Source organism: Bos javanicus, chromosome 3, assembly GCF_032452875.1.
Source record: "Bos javanicus breed banteng chromosome 3, ARS-OSU_banteng_1.0, whole genome shotgun sequence".
NCBI lineage: Eukaryota > Metazoa > Chordata > Mammalia > Artiodactyla > Bovidae > Bos > Bos javanicus.
Window position 1 is genome coordinate 31170850 of NC_083870.1, and position 27348 is coordinate 31198197.

General features: G+C 37.1%; 1 protein-coding gene and 1 pseudogene across 5 annotated transcripts in view; one reads left to right on the forward strand and one right to left on the reverse strand.

Annotated features, from left to right (window-relative positions):
- Nucleotides 1–27348, reverse strand: part of CTTNBP2NL (CTTNBP2 N-terminal like) — a 53167-nt gene that overhangs the window by 19560 nt on the left and 6259 nt on the right. For 2 of the 5 annotated variants that reach the window (XM_061410766.1, XM_061410758.1), the window contains exons 2-3: nucleotides 20186–20309; nucleotides 15544–15651 (exon numbers count right to left, since the gene is read on the reverse strand). The exons of 1 other annotated variant lie outside the window; for it this stretch is intronic. In XM_061410766.1, the coding sequence (XP_061266750.1) occupies nucleotides 15544–15642 (99 nt within the window). In that variant the 5' untranslated portion in view covers nucleotides 15643–15651; nucleotides 20186–20309. The remainder of the gene's footprint in view (nucleotides 1–15543; nucleotides 15652–20185; nucleotides 20310–27348) is intronic. 2 more of the 5 variants (XM_061410768.1, XM_061410763.1) reach the window with 1 other exon arrangement.
- LOC133245034 (small kinetochore-associated protein-like) lies at nucleotides 1687–26655 on the forward strand (annotated as a pseudogene).

Consider the following 27348-nt stretch of genomic DNA (forward strand, 5'->3'; position numbering starts at 1 on the left):
AAACACCATGAGGTTGGGGGGCGGGTCACACTATCCAAAAACTGTCTCTGAAGTATTACATAAGGAGACCCAGACAGCACACTATAACTGTGTGATACTTTAAAAGCATCTTTATTAGAGATGTGCTCTGGCTCTTTTACTATGTATTAACAGACAATGTAGAAACTAACTTCAGTGATAAAATACTAAAAAAAGAGCTCATAAATAAGCTGTGAAAGGGTGTCTTCTTTCTCTAGTTAGGGGATTCTGAGGCGGAAGGATTTGAAGATGTATAATTGTGGGAGAGGTCTTAACTATCAATCTGATTTGAAGCAAGATTCTTCAATTAAAAAAACACAGACTGATACTACAGGGAAATATGACAGGAAACAAGCTGCGCAAATGTAAGGCCTTGGGAAAGGGGTTCTTGCTTGGCTGAGAAGTAAAAGTGTTCACAATTAAGTGTATCAAGTAAATAGGAGTAAGAGGATGGTCAAAGGGAGTGCAGAGACAGGGAGGAACGAAAAAAGGGGACCAGTATGGTCTGCGAACCACGCCTCAGCGAGAACAAGATGTCAGGGCAGGCAGACAGAAGCAAGGACAGTGCTAATTACGCATTCTAACAAGCTCTGTATCACAAGTCAGAGGACAGGAAGGTGGCAATTTCTATTGTCACTGAAGCCTTATGCGGAGGGAGGTAGCTAGTTACTACTCAGTTTCAACCAGCTGGCTTAGGACTCCAGTCAGAAAAGGATTGTTTTTTAGAGAACAGGATGAGGAAAGGGGTAAAGAAGCCAGGAATGAAAAGTAAAAAGTGGGCTATTTGTGCATTGTGGGGTGTTTAATGATAAAATGTGAACTGGTAATGTTCATCACTACAGTAAGGCACTGAATATATGGTGAAACCAAGCATGTGGAAGTTGATCACTGCTACTATTAATTCCGGGAGTTGGTGATGGACAGGGAGGCCTGGCGTGCTGCGATTCATGGGGTCGCAAAGAGTCGGACACGACTGAGCGACTGAACTGAACTGAATTATTAATTCCAAGTGATTCTGACCCAAGACTACTTTTATCTTCATGATAAAAGTGCACGGAAGGGGATTAGAGTATGCCTGGATCAGAACAGGAAATCTTTGTTTGGAGATACATAAGCCCTTCCTTTTTGTTTTTATTTTAGAGTGTTGATACCATTAGGAAACTTTAAATGTTACTGAAGACAAGAATGGGATAACCTAGACCCTTTCTCCATTTTAATCTATAAGGAACAGGAAAACTGGTTCTATTCTAAATCTAGGAAGACTTTGTTTTAGTTCTCTTTTCCTTTAATGATTTCTAGGATGAAAGATACTGTCAGGAGAGGAAGGACAGGAGACTGAAAGGAAGATTTTAAACAGAAAAGAACTCAGAGCTATCAATTTGGAAAGTAACTAAAGGAGGAATAATGAATATTTTATGAAAGCCAAATGGGGGTTAAAGAAATATATCCCAAAAGATAAAGGACATGTGTAATTTAGACAGATGCCCACAGGGGTCCTTAGTTGAAAAGTGTAGGAAACATTATTTTTTGTAAATATATCCAGACAGATGAAGAAAGACAAGCAATGCTGTACCCTTAAAAAAGTACTGTACTCTTTTCCTTGATCCTCTCAAAACTCCCATTACTAACCACTTAGGGGATGCAGATCTCAACTTGATAGGAAAGGATATGGAGGTAAAATGTCAGTATGGTTTTAAAATATTTTAGTTGAATACAGATACACAGTGAACAAAGGTGCATATCCTAATTATTTGGTATCCTTGACTAAAAATATGGAAACAAACACAAAGCAATAATTTCCTGTCTGAAGAACAAATTGTTCTTTCTTTGTACAGGGGTGAGATGTAAATAATGTCACTGAGTGGAAATTATCAGCAACAGTGAAATTATGAAACTTGTCAGCTGAAAAAAATGCACAGTGTGAAAGCTGCGAGTTAAGTTTTACTTGGGTGCAGACTGGGAGAGAGCCTCCCAGACAGCCCTGAGGGAGCACCCAAAGAGTAAGAGGGAAGGTCCTGTATACATGATTCTGGCGATGGGAAAACACAGTCAGGCTCACATTTTGGCAGAGGTTGCTGCTAGTCATAAGGAGCAGAAGTCTCCATTAATGATCTCAGTGGTTTTCTACATATGAGAAGATGCAAGAAATTGGGCTCAGAAAACCTTCTCTTGACAATATCTACTGAAGTCCTGTTTTGCCAGTTTCTCCCAGGGCACAGAGTGCCTCAATCCTGATCTCTGCCCTGAACTCCTTTCAGGATGTGTTGAAGGCTAGTGACTGCGGTGGCTAGTGACTTCATTCTTGCAGAACCAGACGGCGAGTGGCAATTTTTAGTTGGCAAACTATATTACTATAGGTAAATCTCTTTTCTCAAAAATATGAATTAGTAAGTGGCAACCTATTTTTTGAGGCTTGAATACATTCAAGTTAAACTTAAAGGGCCTTAACTTATTTTCTCAGATGACAAATATTTCTGAAGAACTTTCTAGGGTCCATCAATAGATATGTGGCATGCAGTGCAGCAAGATAAAGTGCAAAGAAAAACAGAAAAAAAGTATGCTTCAACTGTACAAAAATGTATTAGGTACACTTATATGAGAAGTTCTGTTTATGAAGTTTCAAATCAATAAGAGATTTCTGAATTAAATAATCTCGTACTCATGTCTACCAATGAATTCAGTCTTTCGTTGAACAGACAACACATTAGGTATTGAATTAGATTAAAACTTTTTTTTTTAACTTACGCATATCTTAGCACTCACTGGGTGAAGTTGACTTTTTGAGGCAGAATATACTTTTTGTTGTTATTAAATGATGAAATATTATGAACTACATATAATGGAACTGAAGACAGGAAAAATACTTTGAAAGGTAGTAGGTCTTTTGCTATTATATTAACATTTCTTGGCTTCACACACATATGTTGTTAGCTTTACGTAATTTGAATCCATGACCTCTGAAAGAAACTGCTCTGGAAGAATAACTTTTAGGTATCCTACACAAAGGCAGAATTTGAAGATCAGTCAGAAATTTAGTCTGCTTTTTGGGGAGAAAATCAGGTATATAGAGGTAGTAAGCTCATGCTTGCCCCAGGCATGCTATACTTCTCTACTCTCTTAACTATATTTATACAGATTTCTGTGAGAAGTGTAAATTACCTGAAGTTTAAAAAGTAAATGTTGTTCTTAACTCCTTGCCATCCCACTGCTCATACTGTATTTCTTAGAAATACAACTTTTATTTTAATTTCACCATTAGCAAATGACTATTTTCTCATAAAATTTTAACTCCATAGATAAAGCTGAAGTCCTTCCTAAACATACCCAATTTCTCTTTCTTTTCTGAAGGTTCTTAGCCTTCATATCTTCATATCTTAGTATGATAGATATATCTTCATAGCCTTCATATCTTAGTATGATAGACATCCTTCCAGACATTTTTCAAGCATGTACGTGTGTGTGTGTGTGTGTGTGTGTGTGTGTGTAGGGGGTGTATGTGTAATTACACAGATATTATTTTCTATGAAACTGTTCTGCAACTTGTTTTCACTTAGTGTGTCTTAAAGAGCTTTTGAAGACAGTAAATACATAGCTTTTGCTTTCTCATTAAAAAACATGTGATTATATAATATTCCATAATAAGGATGTATCAGTTATGCACCCATATTTTTACCTATATTTTTACTGATGGATATTTTAGGCTGTTTATATTTTTCAAATACCGTATTAAATAATACTGCAATGAGCATCCTTGTGCACACACAAGAATGGTTTCGTGGAATAGATTTATTGCTGTGCTTTTCTAAGGAAATAATTTCCTATATAATAAAATTCTCAGCTTGAGTCTATACATACTTCTTTTCCATAAGGATTTTCAGCAAATACACAAGATAGTTTCCGTCTATCTTTCAAATTATTCCTAAACTGGCTGAACTGAAATACTAAATGATGGACCGCAGGCTTTAACTTTAGAAGCAACCTCTTCATCTTTCTTTCTCTTCTCCTTATGGGGACAACTAGAAATAACCTCTGATTAATCATAAATCACAAGGCTAACGCATGCAAGGAAGACACAATAAGAGGAAGTAAAAACAACAGGAATAAGCTGTTTCCCTTTTTTATTTGTTTTAGTTTCAGGCTGAAAAATGCAGTGAAATTCCCCACTGCTGTAATCTTCTCTGAAGCTTTCCCCAACTACTAGACAACTGTGTCTTCTCTAAATAGGTAGCATTTTACAAACTGAATTCCGCATTTCTTTCCTCAAAGATGTTAAGAAAAACAGCCCACTGGAAGATGTCAGTTAAATGGTAAACGTGCTTGTTTTTCTGGTACCGTTATGCTTACACATCCTAAATGCCACAATATGTAATATAAATGATGACATGTGATTAAACAGCTGTATCTTTTTTTACTTCTTTCTTAGAAAATAGCAAATAGTTGATATCAGACAATGATAAATATACATATATATATATATATATATATGCTTTTTCAGATTCTTTTCCATGATAGGTTATTATGAGATACTGAACACAGTTCCCAGTGCTATACACTAGGTCCTTGTTTATTCTTTATCTATTTCATACACAATATTGTATATCTGATAATCCCCAATTCCCAATTTATCATTCCCTCCTTCCTCTTTGATAAGCATAAATTTGTTTTCTATGTCTATGAGTCTATTTCTATTTTGTAAATAAGTTCATTTGTATCATTTTGATGTCTATTTCCTGTGATATGACATACTAAAATGCAATTTAAATGATTTAACGTAAAAAGATAATCATTAAATTTCTTTCAAATAGATAAACTGCTTTTGTTACTCCTAGGAAAGAGGTAACAATATTCTGTCAGAAGGTAAAAAAATGTATATATTGTTTTTTCCTGTTTGATAAAAATATCATAAGAAACCAATAAACTATTAAAATTATTAAAGTCAAAGGATAAAAGTTGCTTTAAAGGACTGCAGTTCATTAAAGTAGCAGAGGGCTTTTTTTTTTTTTTTGGTTTGTTTTTCTTTTGCAAATGTTTATGATTTGATTTTTAAATTAAAATTAACTTTTGCCATTGGGGAAAATAATTTGATTACTAAACTCTACTGCACAAAATTTGAAGTTAGAGAATTCTAGTTTCTAAGATGCCATGTGAAAGTTGCTCAGTCATGTCTGACTCTTTGTAACCCCATGGAATTCTCCAGGCCAGAATACTGGAGTGGGTAGCCTTTCCCTTCTCCAAGGGATCTTCCCAACCCAGGGATCGAACCCAGGTTTCCCACATTGTAGGTGGATTCCTTACCAGCTGAGCCACAAGGGAAGCCCAAGAATACTAGAGTGGGTAGCCTATCCCTTCTCCAGTGGATCTTCCTGACCCAGGAATCGAACCAGGGTCTCCTGCATTGCAGGTGGATTCTTGACCAACTGAGTTATCAGCAAAGCCCAGAAAAGCCATAAGACAAAGCTAAAAAAGCTACTCCACATCAATCTACTTGTTAAGAGAAAGTCAGTAAGAAAGGGGATGAAATTCTTTTTCAGACAATATTTCAGAAACAGCAAGGACATGAAAAAAAAAATGTGAAATGAAGTCGCTCAGTCATGTCTGACTCTTTGCGACCCCATGGACTGCAGCCTACTATGCTCCTCCGTCCATGGGATTTTCCAGGCAAGAATACTGGAGTGGGTTGCCATTTCCTTGTCCAGAGGATCTTCCTGACCCAGAGATCAAACCCAGGTCTCCCGCACTGTAGGCAGACGCTTTACCGTTTGAGCCACCAGGGAAGTAGTTCTCGGATGAGGCCTGTGGGTGGAAGCAGCAGGTACCTGGGCCCAGCCATGCCACCTTGTTACAATGCCAGCATGGTTAAGATGGCATACACCTTGCAGCCCTCCTCTGTGTTAAGTAGTGGCCTGCCCACATACGCACAAACTCAAGACACTTCTAAGAGCCTATTGCCTGTTAAGTCCAAAGAAGTTGATGCTTCCAGACCTCGTTCAAGAGGTTTGGAGAATGATGTTAGAAAAATCATCAGACCAAGACGCGAGAATGGGCAGGTGAAAGCTACAGACACTGCCACCAGGAGGAACATCAGCAAGAGCCACAGATCACTTAGTAAACTGAAATCAGAGGAAGAGCTCGAGAATAAGAACCAGCTCTTAAAGGCCATCAACAAGCAGTTGCACCAGAAGTTGAATGAAACTCAGGGAGAACTGAAGGACCTGACCCAGAAGGTGGAGCTAATGGAGAAGTTTTAGAACAACTGTTGAGCAGTTTTAGAGGGCAAGGGCCTCAACCCAGGCAGTGAGACCCTGGTATCATACATACCTAGACTCGCCACTACGGATCACATGGACTCTACATTGCTGTTAGAAACTTTGCAAGATAAGCTGAAGCTTTTTAACGAGACAGCCAAAAAACAGATGGGAGGAGTTGCAGGTCTTAAAGGTAAGGCTGAAGATGAAAGAAGACGCCCAGTTCAAAGAACAACAGACCTTATATAACAGTCAAATAAATGATTTTACAACAGCGCTTGAGGAAATGGAGCAGCTATTAGAAATATGATAAAAAGCAGGTGGCCACATGGCTCTCTCTTGGAATAAACTTTCAGAGTAATTCCCTTAGAACATCTGCTTCTTGGCCATCATCTTTTAGGACTCACCATCCCCAGAATGAAAGCAGTTTCTGCAGTATGATTAAGGACAGTATATGCTGGCATGGCAGTTCCTCCTTCAAGCCAATGTTCTTAGCCTTCAAACTGGCAAGCTCTCCTGAACCTCACAGTATGTATTTGAGGCCTAAGAAGAGATGGGGCCAGGAAGCTTGGATCAGTCTTCTAGACAGCAAAGTGGCAGAGCACTAGAATCAGGAGATGAAACGGCCACAGCCGGAGAAAGGCCACATTCAGATGTGCAGGAGCAAACAGTGGAGGCCAGGCCTCCACAGGGGACACCACTGAGGAACTGCGCAGCCCCTCCAGACTTGGAGTACATCCTGTCTCACCCTGGCTGCGCTCTACAGTGAAAGTGAAAGTCGCCCAGTCATGTCTGTCTCTTGCGACCCCGTGGACTATACAATCCATGGAATTCTCCAGGCCAGAATACTGGAGTGGGTAGCCTTTTCCTTCTCCAGGGGATCTTCCCAACCCAGGGATTGAACCCAGGTCTCCCACATTGCAGGTAGATTCTTTACCAGCTGAGCCACAAGGGGAGCCCAAGAATACTGGAGTGGGTAGCCTATCCCTTCTCCAGCACACCTTCCCAACCCAGGAATTGAACTGGGGTCTCCTGCATTGCAGGCGGATTCTTGACCAACTGAGGAATCAGGGAAGCCTGGGCTCTATAACCTCATTGTAAATTTATGAACTTGAAGTTATCTGAAATGACTTAATAAATGGGATGAAGGTCTAATAGTAACATCTATGAAACAATACATGTTGGAGCTTTTAATCTAAAAACCAACCAACCAAAAAACAGATACAGAGAAAGCACATGACAAAATCTGTTCTAAGTCTCAGCAAACTAGAAACAGAAGGACATTTCCTCAACTTGATAAAGAACATCTACGAAAACCTACAGCTAGCATATTTAATGATGAAAAACTGAGTGTTTCCTCCCTAAGTTCAGAAACAAAACAAAGATATCCATACTACTTCTATTTAACTTTGTACTGGAGGTTCTAACCAATACAATAAGGCAATAAATAGATGGAAATCAGATTAGAAAAAAAGAAGTAAAATTGTCTTTATTTGCAAACATGATTATAGAAAATCCAATGAAATTTATAAAAAAGCTATTAGAACTAATACATAAGATTAGTAAGGTTGCAGGATAAAGGATCAATATACAAAATCAATTTCATGTCTATATAACAGCAGTAAACAATCAGAAATTAACATTAAAAACAATGCTAGTTATAATAATCATAAAACAATGAGATAGTGATAAAACTGACAAAAGATATTAAAGACCTATACAATGAGGACTATAAAGCACTGCTGAGTAAATGGAGAGAAAAATCATGTTCATGGATTAGCAATTAGCTGATTCTAAAATTCATATGGAAATGCTAAGACCCATGAACAATGTTCAAAGAGAACAGAAGTTGGAGGATTAACATTACCTAATTTTAAGACTTACATAAAAGGCCACAGTATTCAAGAAAATATGGTACAGGCATCAAGGTAGACAAGTGGAGCAATAGAATAGAACAGAAAATCCAGAAATAAGCTCAAAAATATATGGAAAATGGATTGTGACAAGGAGGCCAAAGCCTTCTACAAAGGAAGGATAGTCTTTTTAACAAATGAGGCTAGAACAATTGTCTATCCATAAGCAAAAAAATTTATTATTTGATCCATATATTTTACCATATAACAAAATGAAGTTGTATTATAGATCCAAGTGTAAAACTTAAACTATAAAATTATAGAAACACAAGAGAAAACGTTTCTGACATCAGTTTAGGCAAAGATTTCTTATATGACACTAAATATTAGTTATATGATACTAAAAGCAAAATATATAAAAGAAACACTGATAAAATGGACTTCATCAAAATGAAAAACTTCTGCTCTTCAAAAGATACAGTTAAGAGTATGAAATGATAAGCCACAGATAGGGAGAAAATATATCTATTAAAGTATATATCTATTAAAGTACTTGAGTCCAGATATACAAGGAATGTTCAAAATGCAGTAATGAAAAAATCAACTCAATTTAAAAATGTGCAAAAGATTTGAACAAATATTTTATGGAAGAAAAACAACATAGATGGCAAATAAGCATGAAAAGATGCTCAACATCATTAGTCAGCAGGGAAATTCAAATTAAAACTGCAATGGCATATTATATACCTATTAGAAAGACTAAAACTAAAAGGACTGGCCAAATCAAGTACTGGTGAGGATGTGGAGCAAATGGAACTCTTATACATGCTGGTGGGAACGAAAATGGTAAAACTACTTTAGACAACAATTTGACCGTTTCTTAAAAAGTTAAACATACATCTACCACGTAACATACCCATTCTATTCCTAGGTATTCATCCAAAAGAAATATAAGTGCGAAAGCGAAAGCGAAGTCATTCAGTCGTGTCCGACTCTTCGCGACCCCATGGACTGCAGCCTACCAGGCTCCTTAGTCCATGGGATTTTCCAGGCAAGAGTACTGGAGTGGGGTGCCATACAAAGTCTTGTGTATGAATGTTCATAGGAACTTTATTTGCAATAGTCCCAAACTGGAAACAATGTAAATGTTCACTATCATGAACTGACAAAACAAACTGATACACACACACAATGGACACTATGCTGTGCTGTGCTTAGTCGCTCAGTTGTGACCCCATGGACTGTAGCCTGCCAGGCTCCTCTGTCCACGGGGGTTCTCCAGGCAAGAGTACTGGAGTGGGTTGCCATGCCCTCCTCCAGCCGATCTTCTCAACTCAGGGATCGAACCTAGGTCTCCTGTACTGCAGGTGGATTCTTTACTGTCTGAGCCACCAGGGAAGCCCAAGAATACTGGAGTGAGTAGCTTATCCCTTCTCCAGGGGATCTTCCTGACCCAGGAATCAAACTGGGGTCTCCTGCATTGCAGGCAGATTCTTTAACAGATGAGCTACTGGGGAAGCCCACAAGCCCACAATGGACACTATTTGGTAATGAAAGGAATGAACTGACAATATAACATCAACATAGACCTCAAGATAATTATACTGAGTCAAAGAACCAGGCCAGATAAAAGATTACATTCTGTACGATTATTCCACTTACATAAAATTCCAGAAAATGTAAACTAACCTCTAGAGGATTGGTGGTTTTGAGGTGGGGGTTATGGGGAGGAGTTGGGAAGGTTAAGAGGTTGCAGAGGGGCATGAAGAAAATTTGAAAGATGATGGATATGTACACTATCTTGATGGTAGTAAAGGTTTCATGGGGGATACATATATCAAAACATCAATTTATATACATTAAATATATCCATGTCAATTTTATCTCAATAAAGCAAATAAAAAGCCAAAATACAACAAATATGTCAAATCAATCAGAAGAGAAATAAGCAAAGAAATCAATGGAAAAAAATCAATTTGAAAAATGTTTCCAAACTGTCTCTGTATTTCCTGTTTTCATTATAAAGGCAGAGAGAAGGGAATGCAATGTAACATCTGTTCCATGCCCCACAGTACACCCTTAACCCTTGCCAACTGTCTCAAAATACACGTGTTAGGTTGTGAGGGTGGGGGTGGATCAGCTCAAAACCATCAATTCCCATAAGAAAAACAAGCTACAGTACAAGCCCTTCTGATAACAAAGATTTTAATTTAAAATGTTCATCTTTCTTATGAAGGACAGCATGCTATCAGTGTATCTTGCTTTATGGAATGTAACTTTGTTCCTAAATAGGTGAACTTTAAAACTTACATTCTAATAATAATAACTAACAGTAAATGGGCACTGAGCACCTTGATTACCATTTACTGTCTCGTTTAATTCTTGAGATAACTGTGCCATTTTACTGATACAGGTTAACAGGGTAAGTAAATGGTCTAAGATCATACAGTTAAATGGCAGAACTCAAACTTATGTCTGTCTAATATGAAAGCTCATGCTCTTAACAGCTACACTTAGCTGAAGGTTCTAGTTGATAATTTAGTAGAATGCCTAATAATTACACCTTTATGCCTCTTTTTTGAAAGCTAGGATTTCATATATGCACATTATTCAGAGAGTAGGAACAAAAAGTATTAGCTATATAAATTCCAACTATATAAAACACATAAAAAATGTGTTTTTGGGGGGCTAGTTGCCATGGCCCCAGATGGCAACTGATTCTCTTCTAAAACACATTGCATAGTAAAGGTTATGAATGTACATCTAAAAACCTCATAATTCAATTCCCTAAATAAAGTTCTGCTTGATTCTTAATACCCCAGTTTTCATATGGGCAGCAACTGGACTTCTCTCAGTTATAAGCTTATGTTCATGTGATCTTTCAGCAAAGATTTAAATTACCTACTCCAATTCTAAAATCTCTTCCTAAAAATCATTTACCAAAATGGGATCATTTCTGGTCAAAGAACTGTTATGTCCAGGCTTATGGGTGACAAAGAATGCTTCAACTTTGAGTACATTTAAATATATTCACAGATCTGTTATTATGTGAGTATATATCTGATTTTTTTTTTCAATGCAAACACACTTAACAAGCTTACTAGTATAGGACAATGTCTGTTTTTTGCCAAATTCAATTTTACCTTCCTCATCTCAGACCAGCCTTCATAATAATCTGCTTCCAAAAAAAGCACAAGGCCATGACCAAAAGCAGATGTCACACTCAACTTACAGTGAACTTGTATTTGTGATTTTCTTAAGCCACAGCACCTTCCATGATAGCTTTTGTTTGTTCTATATTTTTGGCACTGCCATAAGATCCTTATAATTATTATTATTTTAAGAATATTTTTGGAAAAAGTAAATAATTTATTGTTAACACAGACATATATGTAACATCAATTTAAAAATTTTTAACTCTGGCAGTTTAAAAAACTCCCAATAGTTAAATATTACAGCCTCAAATTCTTAAGTATATTTCTAACCTTGTCCTGTCTACAACATTTTTGTCTGTAAATTTTCTTGCCTGGGGAATTCTGCAATGGCTTTTGGCCAAAACCAACAATGTTATATCCTAGATGTTAGAAGAGTTATACCTGTTTTATGACTGAGGCATCAGTGGAAAGGAATTCAAGACTCTTTAAGCTTATTCTATGTGAAAGTTGTAATACTTCACCATTTATTATTGCAAAAGCAATTTAAAGAATGCTTTAAAATAAAATGAAACTAATCAGGGTAGATTCTACTTAATCATAGTTAAGGGTGTCTTTGCATCAGATCTGAGACATGTAGATATAATACACACAACATGGAAGGTTCAAACTATTTAACTGTTATTGACAGTTAAATCTATCTTCCAAGTTTTAAAAATGAATGTTCCCTCTTCTTTTTCTAGAGTAATCAGACCCTGTTGGGAGGCTTTTCCTAGGTTTTCTTAGAATTAATGAACTGAGCCTTTCCTGCTGAACTGTGTGGTTCCTACCTCTCCTGGACAGTTCATGAGCTATGTCATCTGCTTTCACTGTGGAAGGGATTCCCATAGTGTTCTCATTCATGTAAATGAAGTGGTCAAATCAAAGGGAGAGACTTTCATTAAGAAGGCTTTTCTCTGACGTAATGCCTTCTAAAACAGAAAATCATTTTATATAAAGTTCATTTAGGATCAAATATGGTATAAATGGCCTCTAACAACTATACTTCAAATACAGAAGAGCTGAAGATTACATTATTTTCTATTGAATTCCCTGGTTCTATGCCAAACATGTCTTGGCTGCAACAGAAGAGTGAGGAGGCTTTTATATTTTGGGGAGAAAAAGAACTATGAAGGCTCTACAAGGGTGTATTTGCAATCTGAAACTCTGCAGGAATTCTGGAAAATGAATGAAGCTCTTTTACAATTATAACTTTATAGGTAGGATTTACTTACAAACTACAGGAACTTTTATAATGCATCCCTATATAAATCTAACCCTTGCCAATGGGACTTACTATTTATTTAACACCAACAGTGAACCATATGGTTTTGTTCAGACATGCAAGGTTAAAGAATAGATTTTATATCCAGGAAAAATCTCTCTTAAAGGTAAAGAGAGAGAGAGAAAAAAAAAGCAAAACAAAAAACTTAAAACATAAGGGAAAAACCAATCATAGCTATTTAAGAACCAAGACCAAAACCTTTTCAACCAACTAAGCATGAATTAAGACAGAATACTAAATCGAAGAAAATTAGCAAGCTGTCATATTAGTTCAAGAACAGCAACAGTGTTTGTTGCTAAGCAAGAGCTATACAGAAAGAATGCAGTAAAATCTTGACATACTACAGAACCAAGAACAACAATAACAAAAAAAGCCCAAACAAAAAATCACTCCACAAATAAAACAAGATTTCATTTTAAGAATCTGTATGGCAGTTGCTTTTCTCAAAGGACTGAAACAATTTTGACTCCCCGCTGCTACTTTGTCTAACAATAGACTGTTTAAAGATATATCACTTCTGGTGAAGCTATTCATTTCACCTAAACTACATATAGTTTAAATCTTAGAAGAGAACTTTACCACCTACAGGCTGTATGCACAGACTAAATACAACACTTGTGCCTGATTCTGAATGGTATCTTATTTCAAAATGCTCTCTTAACTACAGCTCTTGCTTCTCAAGCTGCGCTTTCAACTTGTCAGAAGCTGCCTACAGTAACTAAAATTGGATTCACACAGAAAAAAAAATTTTCTTTTAGGAAAACACATGCAGTAAGCACCTTAGCATCTGTTAACATTAAAACCAGAAGCAGTATGTTACATAGGGCAGGCTGTAAAATTTAATAATTCACAACATTCATTTTGAAATATAGCAATCTTTTAAAACAATGGCATACATTTCCTCTGTTCAACGAATATCCATTCAGAATCTATATGCAGGTGCCAAGGATATAAGGATTAGCAAAACAATCATAAAGCTCCACAGGTTTTTAAAGCTAGAAAGCAAAGAGGGCATCTTCCAATTTTTCTATTAGAGGAAGCCATTCCTTAACCCCTATCCCAATTAGGAGAGGGCAGAGGCCCGCAAGTTTTTGTGTAAGTCAGTTGCGATACATATGGGAAACTTCTTCTGGAATCCCAGTGCAGATAGGCACAGATCCTCAGGTGAGCCTTTTTAACATGCTGCCAAACTACTGTAGTTCCCAAATTCTGATTGCTATTTATAATAATGCTGCTCTCGGAAAACGCTTTCTGAGTTCTAAGAGGACATGAACAAAGCACTTTCTGGTTCAGCCTAGGCAGTGGAACCCTTCCAGGTCTAAGCTGGTAATTCCTATGGAGAAGAGAGCCAGAAGTCTCAGACGAGAACAAGAGAAGGAAGCAGGAAAAACAACACACTTTAGGAGTAAGGACAGGGAATGAACTCAAACTTTCTTCAATCTTTCTTTTTCTTTTCTCTTCATTGATCAGATAAATATGTGATAATAAATGGGAAGGTGTCCTGGGTGTAATCAGTTTGGGATGGGGTTATGAGAAATAGTTTTCAGGGACGTACAGGGAAAGGATGAGAAATCCCCAAGAGTGACAAAAGGGGAAGACCTGTGGATGTGGCAGAAATGAGTCACCGACCAGAGTAAACGTTTATATGTAATATATGCTGGCGGGGGAGTCACTGAAAAGTTAGCCTGTTGAGGGCACACTAGAAACATCCATTCAAATGATTAGTAACCACTGACTGCTTCTTGGATATGAGGTACATGATATGTACTGAGAGAATACAAATAAAGGGAAAAGAAGAAATGAATTCTACACCATTGGAGTACTTAAAATGCCATGCAAATTACAGTGTTACACAGAAATACTAGTTATTAATCATTTATTCTTATTACAGACAAGGAAGCTTTGTTTCAGACAGACTGAATGACTTGGCCAAGGTCACACAGTCATGCTTAGTGGCAGAACAGGCAGGCTCGAGCAGTGAACTTTGTATTTGACTAGGCATGTGTCAAAGCCATAAATATGTGATCTTCAGGGATGCCATGTAAACTAAGACTGAAGTAAGCAGGGAGAGGAAAATAAGTTAGACTCCACCCCCAATCAGAAGGCAACTGCCTCATGTACTCTGGAGAAATTAAACCACTGGAAATCACTCAGCACACATTACAAAGCTACAAAAAAAGAAAAAAGCAATAGTTTTCAGCAGAGCCTATGCTTTTTTCAGCATGCCCAAGTCTCATCTTCTTTGGCCACTTCTCTCCTTTTGGGTGTATCATCTTCCTATTACTCTCACAGATACCCTTAAGGTCTTTTCTTCCCCTCTCCAAATCTGATTTCAGAACAGACAAAAACATCCTTCCCAAGGTGTAGAAGATTCATGACACTTTAAAGAAGTTATGCCCTTATATTGTTTTTTTAAGTTAGACTTTATTTTTTAGATTAATTTTGGGTTCACAGCAAAATTGAATAGAAAGTAGATTTCTCATAATCATCTCCCCACTCCTGGGTATTTTAATAGATATCAAATAGTGAAACAAAAGTAAGAATTTTTAATCTAGGGTCTAGGGAAATCTATTCATAGTCTTAGTGGAGTCCTTGATCTATCAGATATTATATCCTGAATTATGGAATATGGGTGCATACAGATTTTTAAGAAAGCAGGTTTCATCAAGTTCTTGAGGGGCTGGCATTCAGAAACAGCTAAAGGCACTTAAGGTAAAGAATAAAGTTCAAGTCCAGACATCAGGTAGAAACTAAAGGAATTATTTGGAGGCAGAAAGGCTTTATCAGAGTCCCAAAATCATATCATATGGGTGGCTGCTATAGCAAGTATCAATGTGTATATACCAAGGCCTCTTAACTTCAACTAGGACTATAGAAATATCCTAGTTAACCAAAGAAATGGCTTTCAAACATATGATGGCCACTCTCTCTCTCTTTTTTAAAGAACATACCTTTAAAGCTTCTATAACGAGGTCCCTTGCTTCAAGCTCTCCTTCAAGAATACTGAATAGTGTTAGGAGTTCTGGCTTGCTGAGTTTTTCCAGATTCATCCTGAAAGCCTAAAACAAGGACAATAATCAGATAATCTCCAAAAGACAGAGGTAATCTGATACTATTTAAGAAAAAATAAAGTGAGATAAGAGCAAGAATTACAGTAGAAAATACTTTTAAGAAAGGAAATGGTTAACTAGGAATAAAACTACCATATGACTCAGAAATCCCACTACTGGGCATATACCCTGAGAAAACCGTAACTGAAAGTGACACATGGACCCAGTGTTCGTTGCAGCACTGTTTATGATAGCTAGGACATGGAAGCAGCCTAGATGTCTACTGACAGATGAGTGGGTAAAGAAGCTGTGGAACATACACACAATGAAATATTACTCGGCCATAAAAAGGAACACATTTGAGCCAGTTCTAATGAGGTAGATGAACCTAGAGCCCATTTATACAGAGAGAACTAAGTTAGAAAGAGAAAAACAAGTATCACATATTAAGGCACATACATGGAATCTATAAAGACGGTGCTGATGAACTTATTTGCAAGGCAGCGATGGAGACAGACATAGAGAAGAGACCTCTGGACACGGTGGGGGATGAAGAGGGTGGGGCACTGCCGTGTGTACAGCAGACAGCTGGTGGGGAGTTGCTGTGTGACGCAGGGAGCTCAACCCAGTGCTCAGCGACAGCCTTGAGGGGTGTGATAGGGTAGGAGGTGGGAGGGAGGTTCAAGAGGGAGGAGACATGTGTATACCTATGGCTGATCCATGCTGATGTATGCAGAAACCAACACAATATTGTAAAGCAATTATCCCCCAATTAAAAATAAATTTTAAAAAAGAAAGGAAATGGTTGTAATTAAATGTAAAAATAAGAATTTTCTGATGTTAATCATAAACTGAGCAGTAAACGAAAATAAAATTCATTTTAATTATTGACTTTACCACCATTTACAAAGATCAGATTTTCATTATTTTTCCCTACTGGCATATATTCAAACATCCTAGAAGGTCTCAGAAAGAATTGTTATAGTTCAGTTGCTAAGTTGTGTCTAGCTCTTTTGTGACTCCATGGACTATAACTTGCCAGAGTTCTCTGAAACAATTAGTCACTAGTTTTATTCACTAGAAGTTCAGGTAAAATTTTGTTATAATGAATACTATTTCACTGAAAAACTGTTATACCATAAAAAGATATTCTAGTTTTAGATAACCAAACTCTAAAACTGTATATAAAACACTCTGGGATCCCTCTGAAATTGGTTGAAATCAATTTGAGCAAAGATAATGTTCGGTGGGAGTACAGGAGAAATTTTTCTTTTAAATTGTCTACTTTCACAGAGAACATCTATCACAATATTTATATTTCATAGTAAAATAAGACTTAAGTGCAACCATGTACAAATGTACTTTTAAATGAGTGCTTAAAATATATTGTTTAAACATCTTAATCGGCCAGGCTATTATAAACTGAATTTATTTGACTTAACAAGTTCACATTTCTACGAAGTCTTGCATCTTTTAAAATACGTTAAATGGCAAATTGCATGGCACAAATTTAACCCTTTCCGTAAGACTAATTTCTCACAAACCACACATAGATAGAAGTTAGACTATGATACAATCTTTGAAGGCTCTTCTGACTAGTGTGTATGGTAAGACACATTTTATAACTTATAAAGTAGAACAAAAACTGTTTTCCCTCTCCCACTCTCTACTTTTAAATTGCCACACTCATGTAGTTTTTTTTTTCCCAAAGTGAATCACAACGTGACTAGTTCACACACCCTCTAGTAACTCCCAATTCCTATGAGCACATTAAATTTTAGGAGGCACACAAAAGAGTCATTGATTCCTTCTAGAACTACTGCCTTTAAGCCAATGAGAGCATGTAGAAAATACATACTTCACTGTGTTGTTAGATATCCTTCCAGAACATGCTGTACGAATCTTTTGCCACACGGTAAAATACGTTCAATCTAACTTCAGCTCTAACTGCTACATTTCTAACTGGTGAGGGTTAGCAACTAGTAAGTAATTCTCATGTAAGTATTAGAGAGATACTTCACAACAGTTACTTTAAAAATAAAAACTAAAAAACAAACAAACAAAACCCCCCAAACCCACAAACCTAATAAAGCTACACTTAAAGATAGTAAGTTGGAAAAAACACATTACTTTGTAGTCAGATAGATGCCAGGTTGACATCTTCCTAGTTGTGTGACTGGACAAGTGTTCTGATTCCCAGTTTTCCTATCTGTTAATGTGAAATGATATCTAACTCATAGGATTTGCTGTAAAGATTGAGTTAATAAATACAAAACACCTTGCCAAGCTCCTGATACAAGGTGATCAATGCTTTAATTATTAGGAACTACTATCCTGAAAGAGGAGAGTGAAAAAGTTGGCTTAAAGCTCAACATTCAGAAAACGAAGATCATGGCATCTGGTCCCATCACTTCATGGGAAATAGACGGGGAAACAGTGGAAACAGTGTCAGACTTTATTTTTGGGGGCTCCAAAATCACTGCAGATGGTGATTGCAGCCATGAAATTAAAAAACGCTTACTCCTTGGAAGCAAAGTTATGACCAACCTAGATAGCATATTGAAAAGCAGAGACATTATTTTGCCAACAAAGGTCTGTCTAGTCAAGGCTATGGTTTTTCCAGTGGTCATGTATGGATGTGAGAATTGGACTATGAAGAAAGCTGAGCACCGGAGAATTGGTGCTTTTGAACTGTGGTATTGGAGAAGACTCTTGAGAGTCCCTTGGACTGCAAGGAGATCCAACCAGTCCATTCTGAAGGAGATCAGCCCTGGGATTTCTTTGGAGGGAATGATGCTGAAGCTGAAACTCCAGTACTTTGGCCACCTCATGTGAAGAGTTGACTCATTGGAAAAGACTCTGATGCTGGGAGGGATTGGGGGCAGGAGGAGAAGGGGAAGACAGAGGATGAGATGGCTGGATGGCATCACTGACTCGATGGACGTGAGTTTGAGTGAACTCCGGGAGTTGGTGATGGACAGGGAGGTCTGGTGTGCTGCGATTCATGGGGTTGCAAAGAGTCAGACATGACTGAGCGACTGAACTGATCTGAACTGATCCTCTCTCATTTTCCAAAAGAATTCTGAGAAAGGCATTACCAAAACTGGGACAGTCAAGATCAATTACTTTAGAATCAGTGACTCTGGCTACCCTTTTGCAGTTGGGAACCACAGATAAAGAAGGATGATAGATAGCATGCTGGAGTGAAGAGTTGTGAGGAATTTAAACTACCATTTGAGTCACTTTTGTTTTTAGATGAAATCCTTCCCCCATTTCCTGATGGTTTCATGTTTTAATCTCTCTCAAGGATATTATAAAGCAGAGGAATCATTTTATATCTTTCTTCACCTCTCCCCTGATGTTAAGAGGAATAACGAGCACTTGGTAAAGGGAGTCTATAAATATTAACTGCACTAGGTGAGTAAATCAACTAGGAATGGAGCCAAAATGTATTTCCTTCAATATTTTTTTATTCCTTAAATATTCTCATTAAGAAATCTGAAACTGTAGTTTAAGGAAGCAGTGTGATGAGTGAAGAATGTAGAATTTCAGTCTTAGCCCTGCTACTAACCAGCTATATGACTTTCAGGAAAAAAAAAATTTATCTAGCTGCTCTGGCACTGAGTTTCCTCACAGATGAACTAAAATATACTAGATAATCTCTAAAGTCCTTCATGGTTCCATTCGAAACTTTCATGAGGGAAAATCAAGAATTATTTGTTAGAGAAGTAAGAATTATAGGTAAATATACAAAAGGAACTGAAATAGACTATACCTAAATCAAAGTTTTTGATTTGTTGTGATAAATATACATCCTCAAAAAAGAGTGAAACTGAAACAATCTCTAGTCCCTTTAATTATTGGGTTGGCCAAAAAGTTCATTTAGGATTTTCTCTAAGATGTTATGGAAAAACCTGATTAAACTTTTGGCCAATCCAATATAAAGCAGTCTAGTCTAAGCAAGAAAAAATTCTGTTCTTTGTCAATGGCATAAAGAACAATATTCATGTTACACCTACATTTGGAATAACTTCTGCACACAAATTTTAATATCTGGAACATTTTGCTAATATGTACCAATTATTTAGCTTGGTGTCTACAGGAAGTGATGGAGACGGAAATGGCACCCCACTCCAGTACTCTTGCTTGGCGAATCCCAGGGACGGGGGAGCCTGATGGGCTGCCGTCTATGGGGTCGCACAGAGTCGGACACGACTGAAGCGACTTAGCAGCAGCAGCTACAGGAAGTGAATGTAATACAAACATGACACAAGAGAGAAAGAAGGGCCCCAGCTGTGTAACTCAAACCCAAGAGATCTGTTTTTGCATATTCCCATAACCATTCTTTGTAAATATTAAAATTTCCCAGGTTTTTTGCTATCCTTTACATTTGAATCTAATTTCAAATAGAATGCACAACATACTGCAGTAACTTTTTGTCTGAAACATAAATGCATGATAGTAAAAGTGCACTGAGTTTTAGCATGCTAGTGATATTCCTGGGGGTGGTACAAGGAGGGGGATGGGGTGGGGTGATACTGACCTGATAACTTATGCTCACACTTTAGTCCTCAAGTGCAAATTCTTAAGGTATTCTTCAGTTAAAATTTGGGAAAACTGACAAATATATTTAAAATGTCATCAGCATGGTGGAAAAATGTTCAACGCTGCAAAATAATAAGAGATTTATTGTCTACGTGACCACACTCTATAAACAATTAGTAAATCCTCAGAATGTCGACTGTCATCATAGCTGCAGAGGCCTGACAGCTGTAGGTTGATATACAAGAAAGAAGAAAATAGCCACCTCAGATGAAGCTGAGTAACACTGGAAAAAACACCAGGAATCTGCCTTCCCTTCTGCAATTATAATTAGGGAAGGTGAGGCCTTTCAAGTCTTTTTTAAGATGTCCACTGCCGTTTCAAGGACATCTTATGAATGTCACTAGAAGAAACTGACTTTCTCTACCTGAACTGACAAAAACCTATTTGCTTGAATCACTATGACTTATTCACAATGCACTCAGATTTTTAAAATAACGTGATTACAAATTTTCAAACTGCCAAATTCCGGTAAGGAAAATTCTGATCCCTTCATCTGCCAATCAATAAACAAACAAATCAATCTGTCACCACCTCAACTTTGAAGGGCTTATTACTCATCCCAGCTTCTACTTTTTCCCACTTATTTTCAAATATTAAATGTTGAATTATATGTAATTTTTGGTTTATGCTTTTCTAATAGTGTATTAGACATAGCAAACTTTTAAAAACGATAGGCCCTAAATTTTATTTGATAGAACATAATTTCCATCTTGCATTTTAAGCTTCCAAGTCCATTTGACTCCAATTTCTGCCTAATATATAAATAATTTGGTCTGAGATTTTCAGAAAAAGGCTGTTTCTAACTCTATATTCATTATCAGAAATATGACTGCCAGATTTTTGGCATGTCACATCATAGTCTACAGACTCATTCTCCACTTATTTCCTAAATGAGTTATTACTTGTCATTGTCACTCTCCATTAAGTAACAAAGAAAAACAAGATCATTTCAACCAGATACTCAGCTCATTCCTTCCAGTAGAATCTTTCCAAGACCCAACTTTCCTTAGAGTTTAGATGCAGATACTTCTGCCTAAGGAATTTCTATAAATTTGAAATAAAAACCACTTGTGGACAAGTTGTCTGTATATATTATCATACACTGTGGTATAGCTAGCTGTAGCTATATTAAGCTTTATTGTTTTTCTCAAAAAATACACATAAATATATACAGTAAAAAGATAAAGTTATACATACTACAGTACCCTGGAAAAATAAGCCTATTTATAGACTAAGTATGAAGCTTATTTTTAAGCTATTAATAAGTGATTTCAAACTGAATTTGCCCGGCTTACCATGTGATATATTTATATGCTACTTCTCACCAAGTCAGGGCTAAGAGCCAGGAGCGCATGAAGGTCTTCCGTATAAACTTTCATGTGCCAACAGCCACAAGAATAGAATTATGGGTATCAAGCACCCTGGTCCCCCACCTCCACTGTACCCCCTCAACACCAGTGCTGATTCTGTCATGGAGGTATGCTGCTGCGGCTTGGGCTCTGCTCACTTTACTCTGAACTCTGTTCGTTTTACTTTTTACTTTGGGTAAAGGCCTTTTCCCTTTACCCAGCCTCCACTCATTTTGGTTCTGGCCGTGCCTTTTCCTTCTCGCTCTGGAACTCATTCTAGATGATAGCAGGCGTTGTTGCCTTTTTACCACAGAGAGACTGGGTGGCAGAAAAAGAAACACCCCAAACAGCTTCTATAGCTAAGCAAGCAGTAAGGCAGGGCAGGGTGGAGTACGAGTAAGGTGTTTGTCTATCCAGTATCTGGGTGTGTGTATGTCTTTATGTGGAACTGAAGGCTTTATTTCTAAGTGGTGGGTGATATGGGACATGTAATAGAAAACGTTTTTAAGATGAGTCTTAACATATTTCCGGATATAGAAGCACCTCAAAAAAAAAAAACAAAAAAAAACCTACATAAATCTTTTCTTTCAAATCCACTTGGTTAGTGCGGGCACACACATACACACACACTCAGTTATCTTACCCAGGAGATCATTCTTGCAAAACTGGACAAAAATCATTTCATTATTATATACTCACATATCAAATTTAAGAAATTTACACTTAGGCTACAACTGACTGATATTCAGGCCATTCAGTAAGTTTTCAATATAAGTAACAGAATAATAGCAAAGATGTAAAGCAGACTTGCTCCAATTATGTAAAGACTCCTTTTAGTACATATAAGCAAAACCAAAATTTGGAAGGCCAGTGAATTCTAAAAATTCAAAAAATCAACACTGACATACAAAGTGGGTGTTTTGACAGCTTTCTACTAGATAACGTACTTCCTTAAAAACCCAGTATATATGAAATTTTTAAAAAAATGTCACATTTATAAATACCAAGTCTAAAATAGATAAAAGTGCACTGCTGTTTAAAAATAAAATGTATCCAAAGCAACCTTCTATCTGAGGGTGGAAGGTGTTGACACATTACCTTGACTATCTCAAGATTTAAGTTTCCCCACCCTCTGGCACTTCTGGCTTTTCATAAAGGTTATTCACGCATCTGGGGGTGAGAGAGTGACAGCATCCCAAATTGCCCTTTTGGCATTTTAGGATTAGGCTAGTAAAGAAAAATATGTCAAAATATTATCAGGAAAGGCACAGCCAGAACCAAAATGAGTGGAGGTTGGGTAAAGGGAAGAGGCCTTACCCAAAGTAAAAAGTAAATGGATCTTTTGTACATTTACTAAAGAGAGTTGTTTTTGCTATTATTTACAAAGATTCTAAAATCAAGGTAGCAAAACAAATCTTACTAAATTCTACAACACTATGCAATAAAAGCTTTACTATAAATGTCAAGTCAATCTTCTTTCAGTTGAAGGTAAAAGATATTACTGAACTATTTGTATTCTTTGTACTTACGTGTTATAGGTTAATCGTGTCCTCTAACCCAAATTTATATGTTGAAGTCTTAATCCCTAATACCTCAGAAAGTGATATATTTGAAAACAGAGTCTTTAAAGAGTGATTAAGTTAAAAATGAGGTCATGGGACTTCCCTGGTGGTCCAGTGGTTAAGACTCTGTGCTTCCACTGCAGAGGGCAGCAGTTCAATCTCTGGTCAGGAAACGAAGATCCCACATGTTACGTGGTGCAGCCAAAAAATATACAAGGACATTAGGGTAGGCCCTTATCTAATATGCCTGGTGCCCTTGTAAGAAGAGAGACTGGGATAAAAACACAGGGCAGGAAGAGACCATGTGAAGACAGGGAGAAGATGCCTCCCGTTTAGTAAGCCAAAGACAGAGGCCTCAGAAGGAACCAATGCTGTGGACACATTGATTTCTGATTTCCAGCCTCCAGGATTGTGAGAAAATGAATTTCTATTGTTAAGCAACCCAGTCTGTGGGACTTGTTACGGCAGCTCTAGCAAACTAACACAACATTGTAATCATTTACTACTGATATTTTTAAATGTTACTACTGCAACTAGATCAAAATCTTCCCCTTACTGTGAGAGTGCCTGAACAGAGAATGCCTTGCTTTGTCTTATCAGTCTGATGACAGGATTATGTCAAATGGAATGGTTCTGTAACAGTTTCAGAGAGTATAAATTTCAGGATCCTGAAATATAAATATAATATACAACAGTGCTAAGGGATTGAGATGCTTGTTTATCCAATACTCTCAATGTGTACTTTGAAGTAGGCCTCAAGAAACCAGCTCTGTAATAATGCTAATACTTGTTAAGGTTAATACTTAAAATGCTTTCAGAATTCTACTCAAAGCTGATTCTAGGTTGCCAGACTTTTTAGATTTATACTTAGGGCAGAAATTAATAATAATATAATTAAGCTTACCAATATTAATCACCACTTCCTCAGAGTTTTATTTATTTTTTCCTCAGAATTCTTTAGAATTCAAGCCAGAGTAGTAATAATAAAAAAAAAACAAAACACACACACACACACACACTGAGCTAAACATTAATGTGTTCCAGGCAGTGTTCTAAGTACTTGATATGTATTAATTCAGTCCTTACAACCTTAGGTGATAGGTGTTATAACCATGAACCAGCCAGTTCATCATAACCATCACCTCCATTTTAAAGATGGGAAAACTGAGGTACAAAGACTAAATAACTTGCTCAAAGTCTTACATGTAGTATGTGACACAAACAGAATTTGAACCCAAGTAGTTTAACTCCAGAGGCTGCCTTAGTAACTACTGCTACTTGGTACCAACTGCTTACATCTGATTTTCTCATTTTACCAGCTACAATGTGAGTCACAGAGCTGGAAGGGACCTCAGAAATAACCTAATTTAGGACTCTCATTTTACAGATGAAAATTGAGACCAGAGTTGTGAAGTGAATTACTGAAGATTACAGTTAAACAGTAAAACTGTTAAGATATAGTCTAATCGACTTTCTGGGACACCATGACGGATTTTTGTTTTGGTTAGCTCTGCTTTAAGACTCAGGTATCTCCAGCCTATCTCTGAGTGTGTGTATGTGTGAGAGTCTGTCTCTCTCACTAGGTGTCTACATCTGTTTCCACCAATGTCTCTCCTACATGTTGCCAACAACATTTATATATATACAGAAGAAAAGGAGGAAGTGGCCTCATGCCCATAAACAAACATTCAAGCACATCTCCCCCAAAATGGGGATGTCTGGCACAATGCTATTAAAAACAGATCTGTCTACCTGGAAATCTTGTTTATACCTTTTCAGATATTTTCACCTGGGACAAGACCAAACCAGAAGAGCTACATTAGTTAAGCTACTGGAACATACATTAATGAAAATAAATAAGTTTTTACATTAATAATTTTTTTCATTAAAATTAAAAATATGTCTTCTATTGATAGTATCAGGAAATTGCCAGGAGTATTTACCATTTCAGGTATATTTGTTAGTGGCTTTATTTCAATGAAATTATTAGCATTATTTCAGAGAAGTAAAAATTTAGGGGACAGAGAGATGATATAGACAGGTATACATATTTCAGTGAAATTATAACATGATTTCACTGAAATATGTATACCTGTCTATATCATCAAGCTGTCCATCATCCCCCTAAATTTTCGTTTCTTTGAAATAATGCCACCATGATTTGCAAAATACTACAATGAGGGAACAATATATAGATTGATTTTATTTCCAGTAAAATGATTCATGGGCCTCAATGCTACAGGCAGACTGGGATACAAGAATGTTTCAAATATTAGTGTTGGATGAAGTTGTTGACTCCATCAAGATTTCAAGTCAGGAAGAAAGAGAGCATGTGGTATGGAGGACAAACCCTAATACGGTCCAGATATCTGTGTGTTAGCTCTGCCCATGACCTGACTCTTTCTGAACTGTATAAAAATTTCCCATAGGACTGTAATAGAAAATTATAACTGATGATGTTGTTTTGCCTTTTAAATTTTGTCTTTTAAACCAGACCACTGATTTTTTTAAAAATGTTTAACAATTTGATATCAGTTGAAAATGGCCACGAGACCTTGCTCCCAGGATCTTTGGGGATGGTAACTCTTCTGAGAGGATGTATCTAAGTAACTCTTCTAAGAGGATGTTGCAGTGGAAAGGGCTTGGACTTCTGAGTCCTACAGACCCAGGTTTATATTCTGGCTCTACAACTTCATACTTCCTTGATCCATTTAACCTTTGAGCTTTCCCTTCTATAAAATGGGGTGACAATACATACTCTAACAGGATACGGAAGGGTTTATCAGGGTTAGTGACTGGTCAGCTCTCTCACTTGTTATCTCTGGACAGCATATATTTGGTTGCATCTGCAAGGATAATCAAATTTTCCTTTTTCCAATGAGTAGTCATTTTCTACCATTCATGTGTCTAATTTAGAAATCAAAACAAGTTTACTCCTTCTAACCTGGCAGGTGGATCTGTTCCAAGAAGGTGATTACCTGGCCAGTTCCTGGGGAAAATGGCTTAGGAACACACACAACACTTATTTAGGCCAATGGTATTTGCACACTACTTGGGAAAGAAAAAGGACAATCTTCTGTCTAGGCTAGTTTTTTTGTGACTTTAGGATATAAATGAAAAGCATGACTTTGCTTCCACTGCATTTCTATACCTTTTAATCATCATAATTTTAACTTGTAATACTGATAAATGGGTCTTCTAAAAACATCACAGCTATTTTTAATATTAAATGCATAATGGATATGTATCTATATTTATAACCCAGCAGCAGTTATCCCATTCTACTATATCAATTCATCTATTTACATAGCTGTCTTTTGTCTCATAAGACTGCTCTTCCAGACGAATACTCTGTCTTATTCTACTTGATAAACTTAGTACCCAGCAGTCTCCGGTTCAAAGGGGTATTCAAAACAGGCTGGTTGCATAGAAATGTACCATGCAATACCATGAACTACAGTCAACAAAACTGGACTTTATCTTTTAGGAAATAAGAAGCCACTAAATATTTTTAACAAGGTGACTCTCATAATAAAAGTATAGTTTTAAGAAGGCAAAAGCTTGAAGTACAGAGCTGATTTGACTGAAGAAAAACTGGAAGCAGAAAAAGCACTTGGGAGGATAACAGTGCAGATGTAAGGTTAAAATGTGTGATTGAGGATGGTGGCAGTTAAGAATGGAAGAAAAAAGACGGATGTAAGAGACTTTGTAAAGAATGTACAGTAACTTAGTATTGGTTCTATTTAAGGAGATAAGAGGAGAAATAATCCCAGATCAGCTGAGGTTTTAAGGCTGGATGAGTAGAATGATGATGCCTTTAACAGAAACAGGGATATTAGGAAAGGAACTGGTTTTTCAGGGGAAATGATGACTGTGATGTGAGACAGACACTGAATGAGAAGTAATCAGCCCCCCCAAGAGGAGCATGTTCAGAGTCAGTGAGTGTGGTGAAGGCTACGGGTTTAGAAGCAAGGAAGTTTTTAGGGGTGGAGCCTTTTCAGAAAATTTCCTCTGTGCCTTCGATTTGGGAACAAGAGGCAGTAAGAAGCTGATACACAGGACTGAACCAGATCTGGTTTGTACGGTCAAATATTAAACCCGTTAAGAACCAGATTGGTTTTGTTCTCACTCTAGTTCCAGTGCTATAACAGAAAGGCCTACTTAGCAGAAACCAAGGAATGGGGAACCTC